Genomic DNA, 10,890 nt, shown 5'->3' on the forward strand with positions numbered 1-10,890 from the left:
TCATGAAAAACAAAGATGTTCCCTACTCAAAAGTTTCCTTAGTGCCCCTTTTACTTCATTGTTTCTTAGACTGTAGATCAGAGGGTTCAACATGGGGATCATTACAATATAGAAAATAGATACCACTTTATTTTCATCCATTGAGTAAATGGACTTGGGCAACACATAAATGAATGTACTTGTCCCATAGAACAGAGTGACTGCAGTGAGGTGGGAGGTACAAGTGGAGAAAGCTTTGGATCTCCCTTCAGTGGAGCTTATTTTCAGGACAGAGAAGAGGATGTATATATAAGAGATTAGGATAATTAGCACTGTGATTATAAGTACTGACCCAGCAGAGACAGCAGGAAGAATTTCAGCAAGATCATTTTGGTAGTTGGAAAGTTTCAAAAGTGGAGAGTAATCACAGAAAAAGTGATTGATCTCATTGGATCCGCAGAAGGACAAATTTAATAAGCAACCGGTAGAGACCCAAGAATTTATGCAACCACCCAGGTAGGATATGATGAATAACAGAGTGCAGACCCTAGTAGACATGTGGGTGGAATAGAGTAGGGGGTTACAGATGGCCACATACCGATCATAGGCCATCACAGCCAATAGGAAGCACTCAGCTGTCCCAAAGGTGGCTGCAAAACAAAATTGAGCCACACAGCCTCCCAAAGGGACAGAGGTCTTGTCAGTAAGGAAGTTAGTGAGCATGAGAGGTGTGACAGATGAAGAATAACCAATATCCACAAAAGCCAAGTGGCTGAGGAAAAGGTACATTGGAGTGTGAAGTTGGGAGCTACTTCTGATCAGTATGATTATGCAAAGGTTACCAACTAAGGTGACTGCATAGACACCCAGAAATATCACAAAGAGGATGATGCGAAGGGTTGGATCATCTGTTAACCCCAAAATAATGAATTCAGTCACAGCGAAGCAGTTATTGCCAGACATCTGTCTTGGAAAGAACTCCTATTAGACAGAGGAAAAGGAAAATAAAATAGAATATTAAGATTAGAATAAGGATTATGATTTGGATATATCTATTGATGTATTCAGTAAATATTAACTGACTACCTCCTACATAGCCATCCTACTATCTTCCTCCCAAACTTTGCTCCTCTGCACCATGAAAGGGTGCTCATAAGCAAAGCAGTGCTGAATAAATTTGCTTCCTTCCAATTGCTCCCTGAAAACCAACATTACCCTATTTTGCCAATTTCACCATTTTGATAGTGGGGGGGGGAGCTTTTAAAAGAAAAAAGAATACTTTAATTCCCACCCTATGATCTTTTCTTGAATATATGCAGAAACTATATCCAAATGTGTAAATGCTATTTTGCTGAGTAGCCACCATCGGCAATCCCTTCCAAAGAAAAAGAGTCTGCTTTGTGCTCCCTGACCTCTCAGAGGACCATGGTCCAGAACTGAAGATGTTATTCACTTCACGCTAATTGATTATGGGGAAAGCTCTTGTTCTCAAGATGACCTTTGTTCTGTAAAACCACAAGGAACAGGAAATCTGATTTCTATGTCATCTTATGTTATTTTACTCATAGGACGTGGTGTTACTGCAAAGGGATATCATTAGGTGAAATATTGTGAGCCTGAAAGAATGTAGGAAATTTCCCCTGAGCAGCTCTGCTCCTTCTCATTTTATTCCTAACCTCAAACCTGAAATCACTTATCTCTATAATTTCTTATTTTTGTTCAGCCCTCCCACCATTCAACCAGGTATCCTGGTTTGCAGTCCTGGAATTAATCAACTCCTCTCTATCTTCCCTTCCCCTAACAGTCATTTGCCAAATCTTGCCACTTCTATATCCACAACATATATCACATATACTCTTATGTCCACTCATACAGTCACCGCCCTAACTTGCATCTCCTCTCACTTGGACTACTGTAAAAGCCGCTTAATTAAAAGTCCAGTCTCTATGTCCTCTAAACTATCCTCAAAAAAACCAACACAAATGATCTTCCTGAAGCACATGGCTGAGCATATCATTTAATTACTCAAGCCTTGAACAGATATCTTATGGACTTGAGGACAAAATATTAATTCCACAGATTTGTATTTATACTCCTATGCCATGTGAACCCAATCTACCTCTTTAGATTTATTTAATTTTCCTCTCAGGCATGTCTATAATACTATTCAGCTGCTGTTCTGTCTGTACCCCCCCCCCCCACACACACACACACACCCAGAATTCTACTGTCATTTCTGTCCCTCTGCACAGGTCATCCTCAATGTTCCTAATGCCCTAACTCATCTCTATTTCTTAGAATATCAATTTTCCTTTGTGTCACAGCTAGTGGATCACTGCTCACAGGGAGCTTAGATTCTTAAACTCTGTCTCTCCTCAACTTATCTTGTATTTACTTATCTCTGTAAATATTTCACCCCCTCCTCTCCAATGAAATGTAAGCATTTTATTTTTTTTTCATCCCCAGTGGCTAAGACATGTAGTGCACATCAAAATATTAGTTGAATGGGATGCAGTTTTAAAAATCTCAAATCTCATTCATGTTGGTATCATAATCAAAATAATCACATAAAAGAAATATTAATAATTCAATATGGACATTTAAATTTCTTAAATAATGGTCCTCCCACAATTTTTAGAAGATATTGTTATGCTTATTTTACAGAGGAGGTGACAAAGGATCATAGAGGTACAGTCACTTAACCACAATCACAGTCATATCCAGTAAAACTCAGAAGTAAGACTCAAACCCAGTTTTCCTGACTTCAAGTCCAAATCTCTTTCCATTACATCAACCAACAAATATATCAGGGGAATTCTTCACCCAAAATCTCAATTTGAGAAGTGGGAGAAAAGTAATAAGCAAAAGTTCTCATGTACACACGAAGATTTTTCCCATGTACTTACTCTTTGTAGTGATGTTTCAGGGTATATGATGTCATCTATGAGAGATCAGAATTTGATTTATTAACATGCTGTAATAATGCTCAATGCATATACCTCACTTCTAAATCTTTAACATTGTATGGCACTATAAAGCACCAGAAACAAGAAGACCAAAATCAGGAATGAATTTTACTCATTACAGGAGAGAAAAGGAGAGAGAGAGAGAGACTGAGAGAGACAGAGACAGAGACACAGAGAGAGAGACAGAGACAAAGAAAGACAGAGAGACAGAGACAGAGAGGGAGAAAGAGAGAAATGAATTAAAGCCCTATATAAAACTGCAATCAATATAATGTTTGGTAAGTCAAGAGGAATAGACAGGCTTCAATGGAAGGAGCTACAAATTAATAATCAGGTCTAAGAATTTTTAGACTAAAGTCAAGAACACCAGTGGTACCCATTGATGCAATAGATGATTACATTAGGCTCCAGTTTTTATGTTTGCATAGTAGCACCATATTTATGTTGACTTTCATAACATTTGGGATGTAAACCCTTGAGCACCTTAGCACCAAATGTAACCAACATCATTAAAATACCTTTTGAAATCTATTGGGATTGAGAAACTTACAAACACACCAATGAATTGTGTTGAGTTCTCTAAATTCTCAGGGGCTTCATTATTTTTTCTTTATTTATGTTTGTCCAGGATTTTTAAAGGTTAAAAAAAATAAGATTGGATATCACTATAGCCAAACTAGTTTGATCTGACATGGAAACTCTCAAAAATTGTTCTGGGGTCTACATGTGGCAATAGTGCTTGTGACAATGTTCACTAACTATGAAAATGGGTCCTCATCATGTCACCAGATTCATTTTGGTCAGGCCATGACACATACTGATCACATATAAACAAAATTGAAGCTGAAAGAGCAACAATGAAACTCAGATTAATGGAAAATATAGATCTTGGAACAAAGGTACTATTTATAGTGAGGACAATTATCCATGTGTAAAGGCATTATTGACAACCTTTCCATGGCTCCTCATAAAATTTTGCTGTAATATAAAAGCATGTATATCATTTGACACACAAACTTTGTCCATGGCACAGTTGACATATACTGTGAGTTGGCTGAGGGCCAGGAAATCCTATAATACTCTCTATACTTTGGTCATAAATTCTTCCCTTATCCATACATCTAATAAAGAATGTATTCCATACCTCACTGAATTTGCTTATATCACCTTTTTTACCTTATTTCAGTATACAATGTAAGATGCTGGTCTACATCTACATTTGGTCCGTCTGCCAAACTGCTTTTCAGTTTTCCCATCAGTTTTAGTCAAATAGTGATTCCTTATCACAAAAGCTTAGATCTTTGGGTTTATCAAACAATTGGTTATTATGGTCACTACTATGTATTGTTCACCTAATCTATTCCACTCTATTTCTTAGACAGTACCAGATTACACCCTTTGTAATATAGTTTGAGATCTGGTACTGTTAAGCCACTTTACATTTTTTTCATTGATTCACTTGATATTCTTGATCTTTTTTCTTTTTTTAGTTTAGTTATTTATTGGAGGGGGGAAAAGGCAAGGCAATTGGGGTTAAATGACTTGCCCAAGGTCACAAGCTAGTAAGTGTCAAGTGTATGAGGTAACATTTGAACTAAGGTCCTCCTGACCCCCGAGCTGGTGTTGTGCCACCTAGCTGCCCCCTGACTTTTTTTCTTACAAATAAATTTTGTTACTTTTTCTAGTTCTATAAAATAATTTTTTAGCAATTTTATTTATATGGCATGAAATAAATATATTAATTATGATGAATTGTCATATTTAATATGTTGACTAAGCCTACTCATGAACAATTAATATTTCTCCATTTGTTTATATTTGACTTAATTTGTGTAAAAAGTGTTTTGTGATTGTTTTCATAGAGTTCCAGTGTTTATCATGCCTGGTAGACTTCCAAGTAGTTTCTATTGTCTGCAGTTATTTTCCCATGGAATTTCTCTTTCAATCTCTTCCTTCTAGACTTTCTAATATACACAAATCTGATGAGTGCTTTCTAGAAGATGTTGACTCATAAGCTACAATTATTTTCATGGTGGTCTTTTTGCAAATTATTTAAAAACTCTACCATATAAAATGAAAAAAAGTCTCACGAAATGTTTCTTATTACCCTTGCCACAATATCTGTTACACCAACTCCCTTCTTTATCTTTCTGAAAACAATTTCAGAACCACCTTCCCATTTGGATGCAACTTCCTCTTGTATTCTGGTTTGATTTATAGTAAAAATGCAATATATGATTCACCTGCTGCAGGATTATGTCCACCTGTTGCTTACATTTGGAGTAATACTACTTAAGTTACTATTTATAGGTAAGCAAGGTCTGGCCTTATTGTTCTAGGACTATGCCAGCTACATCTTCTCTTCATTGTTCTAATGTCCCACTTAGTGGTTATGTGGATGTTGTCATGTAATTCTGTGGGCTTAATTCCCCATTGCTATATGTTTCTCTACTGTTAGCTTTCAGTGATTCTTGTCCCAGTTCCATTTGTCCACTTACTATCAATGAGATTTTGTAAAAGGACCTTTACTTGAAAGATATATCAAGCACAGGAGAACCAATACACTCTACTTCCCAATCCCTGGAGGAAGCACACATTCTCCTTTATTCCACCTTGGTCCCCAGGCAGAGTAGACTGCAGTTTAACACAAATTTCTACATAGCAATCTCCCCTACCATGTTCATAGCCAAATGTGACATAGCAACTGGATGAGCATGGGACTGATCAAGAAATAAAGAGGGAAATTCCAGTTTAAGTAACTGCAGACAATATAAAATATTTGGGAGTCTACCTGCCAAGACAGACCCAAAAACTACATGAACACAATTACAAAGCACTCTTCACACAACAGAAGTCAGATCTACACCCCATTGGAAAATATTTATTTATGGAGAGGCTGAATGAATAGAATGAAATGATAATTCTACCTAAATTAATTTATTTATTCATTACCATAGTAATCATGCTACCAAAAATTATTTCATAGGGGTAGAAAAAATGTCAAAATTCATCTGGAAGAACAAAAGGTCAAAAATGTCAAGGTGTAATGGGAATGTAAATTTTTAAGATCTTCCCTGCCCCTAGGCTAAAGTGCACCTGGAGCCTGGGGCAGGAGTCTTGTTTTTCAGTAGATACTTCTTGATTGGCCAGTGAGTCAATACGGTTGTTACATTCTCTGAGCCAGGAGAAGGCTATATAAGCCCTGATGTGTAGCTTTTTTTGGGGGGCTCACTTTGAGAAGTGTTCTGTGATTTGTTCAGATGAGAATCTGGGAAGCCGTTGCTGCTACAGAGTCCCGCCTAGGCTTTGAAAACACCAGATGTTGATTTGGTATGGATGTAATGGTTGGACAGTTTGGAAATCTGTCTACTTGATCTGTTTCTCTGTCTTGATAATTCTGTCTGTATATTCTGAAGTTCGGGGTGCTAACCTTTTTCCCCTGAACTAGGTGAACAAAACCTGTTTGACTAATTAAAGTAAGCTTGTTAACCCATTTTGAGTTGCTTTCCTTTATCAAAACACATCCAAGAACCTATATCGGCAGCCACCCTGGGGACACTGGGGTGTTTGCTGCTACACAAGGGAAACTGAAAAAAAAATAAAGGAAGGTGGCCTAACTGTAACAGGTATGAAACTGTACTATAAAGCATTATTACTAAAAAGTAATCATAAAAACAACCTGCTACTGGTTAAGAAATAGAATAATGAATCAGTGGCATCAATTAGGTATGTAATATAAAGTAGCAAATAACTATACTAAACTATTAACACTAAAAATGTGTATGGGAAAACACAATAAAATAAGCTTGGAAGCCTGAAAAACTAAAAAAAAAAAATAAGCTTGGGAAATCTGAGTACAGCTCAATACATATATATTTTTTTTAACTTTCTTTTTCTTGTTTTTCTTTGGAGGGGAATGGACCTGTGTTTTCTTTTACAATTTGGCAGAAACTAGCTGTAGATCAACATCTCACACCATCTACTGAGATAAGATCAAAATGGGCACATGTTTAAACATAAAAAGTGATAATATAATCATGGGTGGGGGGAGCATGGAATTGTTTACCTGTCACATCTATGAGTAAGGAAAGATTTATGACCAAATGGGAAAGAGAGCACATTACAGGATGTAAAATGGATAGTTTTTATTACATTAAATTAAAAGAACTTTTGCACAAATGAAACCAATGCAGCCAAGACTAGAAGGAAAGCAGAAAACTAGTATGGGGGATGGAATTTTTACAGCCAGTGCCTCTGATAAAGGCCTCATTTCTCAAATATATAGAGAACTGAGGTGAGTTTATAAGAATAAAATTCATTACCCAATTGATACATCTTCAAATGATGTGAACAGTTTTCAGAAGGAATCAAAGCTATCTATACTCATCTGAAAATCACTTGTTCAGAGAAATGCAAATAAAAACATCTCTAAGGTATCACCTGACACCTATCGGATTGGCTAATATAACAGAAAAGAAAATGACAAATGATGGAGAGTATGTAGGAAAATTGGACAATAAATCACTGTTGTTGGACTTGTGAAATGATTGAACCACTATAGAGAGTGATTTGGCTCTATGGCCAAAGGGATTTCAAACTGTGTATATTCTTTGACCCAGAAATACAACTACTAAATCTGCACCACAAAGATTTCAAAGGGAAAGGAAAAGGAAAATATGTACAAAAATATTTACAGCAGTTTGGGGTCTGAAAAATTGGATATTGAGGGGATGCCCATCAATTAGGGAATGGCTGAACAAGCTGTGGTATATTGTTGTTATGGAATACTATTGTGCTCTAAGAAATGAGGAGCAAGATGGTCTAAAAAAACATGGAAAGCTTTAAATGAAGCTATAATGAGTGAAGTGAACAGAACCAGGAGAACATCGTACACAGTAAGAACAACAGTGTATAATGATGAACTTAGCTATTCTAAGCAATACAATAATCTAAGACAATTCAGAAAGCCTTATGATGAGAAATGCTATCCACCTCCAGAGAAAGAACTTACAGAGTCTGAGTACAGATCAAAATATACTTTTTTAAATTTTATTTATCTTCAGGTTTTCTTGGGAGTGGGTCTGTGTTTTCTTTTACAATGTGACTAATGTGGCAATATGTTTTGTATGACTGTATAGGTAGAACCTCTATCAAATTGCTTGCATTTTCAATGAGGGCATAGAAGAGGAAGGAAGGGAGAGTATTTGGAAATCAAAATTTAAAAACAGGAAAGTTTAAAAAATTTAGCTGTAATTGGAAAAAATAAAAGATTATTTTTAAAAACTAGGAAGGTGATAATTCCACTGGATTCTGCCTTAATAAGACCAGATATGGAATACTATTTTCAGTCCTGATCTCCTCATTTAGAATAATACTGAAAATCTGGAGAGCATCCAAAGAAGAATAACCAAATTGTCACTAGTCAACAAGAATTTTAAGGACTATATGCTTAACTCGGAATAAAATGCAAAGCAAAAAACAGGCCCTCTCTTCCTGAAGCGCATATTGTATTGGTAGAGAGGCCATGTAAATAACTAGATGCATGCAAATTATAGATAGAGCAGACTAATGGTAATCTTAGAGGGGAAGGTACCGTTACCTAGAGAGGAAACATTTCTTGCAGAAAGTGGAATGTGAACTTTATTCAGGAAACTTAAGTGGCAGACCTAAGAAAGCAAAACATTTCAGGCATGTGAGAGAGCCAGTATAAAGACACAGAAGATAGAGTGTCATGTGTGGGAAAAGGCAAACAGTCTAGAGCAGCTAGATTTTACACTGCATGGATAGGAGTAAAGTGTAAGAGTGAAAAGGTCAGAAGGAGCAAGATTGTGAAGATGTTTATTTTTAATGATTCTTTATTGATATAGTTCGTTTTAAAGTAACCTAAATTTCTCCTAGTATGTCTTCATTTTCACCCTTCACAAAGAACTATCTCAAAGAAAAAAGAATAAATTTTACAGGTGTATTATGCCACAAAGATGGTCATTGACAAAAGGAAATTTCCTACATTCACCATTTATGACACCACTTTTGTGATAACAAAGAACTTGAAACAAAATAGATAACCCGTGATTGAGGAAACCCTAAACAAATTCTGTCATAGGAACATAATGGAACATTGCTGTGCCTTAAAAAAAACAAATGTGAGTAATACAGAAACAAAAAAAAGTTTTACATGATCTGATACAGAGGGATGATTCTCATAGCTAAGAAAACGACACACATATGATGAATTTTATTATTGTTCAATCATTTCAGTGATGTCTCACTCTTCATCAACACATTTAGTGTTTTATTTAGAAAGATACTGGAATGACTTACCATTTCCTTCTCCAGTTCATTTTGCAGATGAGCAAAACCAAGTAAATGGGGTTAAGTGACTTGACCGGGGTCACACAGCTAGTAAGTAAGTGTATGAGGGCAAATTTGAACTCAGGGAGATGAGTCTTTCTTATTTAGGCTGGATACTCTATTCACTGTGCAGCAAGCTTCCCACATATTGAATAAATGTAACAATATAAAAGAAAGAACAATCATCACAAATAAATAGAAAATGAGTCTTACAGGAGTCCAAAAAAACAATTGACATCTCTCTTTACTTTGTGCAGAATAGGAGGTCCATGTTTGAGGAACATTGCATGCACTTTCGTATCTTTGCAATCAACATGTAAATTCACAAATTTAACCTATCAAAATGAAAAACTTTATTGTTGAATCATTTCAGTTGTGTTTGACTGACTGTTGATGACCATATTTGGATTTTTCTTAGAAAAGATACTAGGGAGGTTTGCCATTTCCTTCTCCACCTCATTTTGCAGATGAGGAACAGGGACAAATAGTGTTAAGTGACTTGTCTTTCCAAAACCCATTTATTGCTATCATGTAATCATAGCCATTGTGTCAATAGAATATTAGATCCTTAAAGGAAGAGAGTCTTTCATTTTTGTACTTTCATCTCCAAAGCAAAACAATATAACAGGTACTTACAAAATACTTGTTTTGAGTTGAATCATGAAGAAAGATGTTTCATATTCATCAGTTTTCTCAGTGCCCCTTTTACTTCACTGTTTCTTAGACTGTAGATGAGGGGGTTCAACATGGGGATCATTACAGTGTAGAAAACAGATACCACTTTATTCTCATCTGTTGAGTAGCTGGAATTAGGCATCACATAAATGAATGTAGTGGTCCCATAGAACAGAGTGACTGCTGTAAGGTGGGATGTGCAAGTTGAAAGAGCTTTGGATCTCCCATCAGTGGAGCTTATTTTCAGGACAGAGAACAGGATGTATACATAAGAGATTAGAACTATTAACAGTGAGATTGTAATTACTGAGCCACCAGAGACAGGAGGAAGAATTTCAGGAAGATCATCTTCAGAGTAGGAAAGCTTCAAAAGTGGTGAATAATCACAGAAAAAGTGATTGATTTTATTGGATCCACAGAAGGAGAGTTTCAGTAAGCAACCCAAGAAGATCAAAGCATTCACACAACCACCCAGGTAGGATATGAAAACTAACAGAAAGCAGACTCTACTAGACATGGTGGTGGAGTAGTGTAGGGGGTTGCAGATAGCCACATACCGATCATAGGCCATTGTAGCCAGAAGGAAGCACTCAGCTGTCCCAAAGTTGGCTACAAAACAAAACTGGGCCACACAGCCTCCCAGAGGGATTGAGGTCTTATTTGTAAGGAAACTGATGAGCATGAGAGGTGTAACAGATGAGGAATATCCAATATCCACAAAAGCCAAATGGCTGAGGAATAGGTACATTGGGGTATGAAGCTGAGAGCTATTTCTAATCACTGTGATTATGCTAAGGTTACCAACTAATGTGATAACATAGACAACCAGAAATAGAACGAAGAGGATGATGCAAAGGGTTTGGTCATCTGTTAACCCCAAAATAATGAATTCAGTCACAGCACTGCAGTTGTCAGACAT

General features: G+C 36.4%; 2 protein-coding genes across 2 annotated transcripts; both read right to left on the bottom strand.

Moving 5' to 3' along the window:
- On the bottom strand, positions 1 to 947 carry LOC138151081 (olfactory receptor 5P80-like). Its single transcript, XM_069074563.1, has one exon. The coding sequence runs from the start codon at positions 940 to 942 to the stop codon at positions 1 to 3; it is 942 nt and encodes a 313-aa protein (XP_068930664.1). The 5' UTR covers positions 943 to 947.
- Positions 948 to 9,954: 9,007 nt separating this feature from the next.
- On the bottom strand, positions 9,955 to 10,890 carry LOC138151092 (olfactory receptor 5P3-like). Its single transcript, XM_069074575.1, has one exon. It carries the CDS (start codon positions 10,888 to 10,890, stop codon positions 9,955 to 9,957), a length of 936 nt encoding a protein of 311 aa, XP_068930676.1.

This window comes from Petaurus breviceps, unplaced genomic scaffold (genome assembly GCF_028583685.1).
Source record: "Petaurus breviceps papuanus isolate PSGF00001 unplaced genomic scaffold, PetGlider_PUasm1.0 140, whole genome shotgun sequence".
Taxonomy (NCBI): Eukaryota; Metazoa; Chordata; class Mammalia; order Diprotodontia; family Petauridae; genus Petaurus; species Petaurus breviceps.

Excerpts from the sequence above, each read along its gene's own strand:
- LOC138151081 (XM_069074563.1), bottom strand. The coding sequence starts at position 942 with ATGTCTGGCAATAACTGCTTCGCTGTGACTGAATTCATTATTTTGGGG.
- LOC138151092 (XM_069074575.1), bottom strand. The coding sequence starts at position 10,890 with ATGTCTGACAACTGCAGTGCTGTGACTGAATTCATTATTTTGGGGTTA.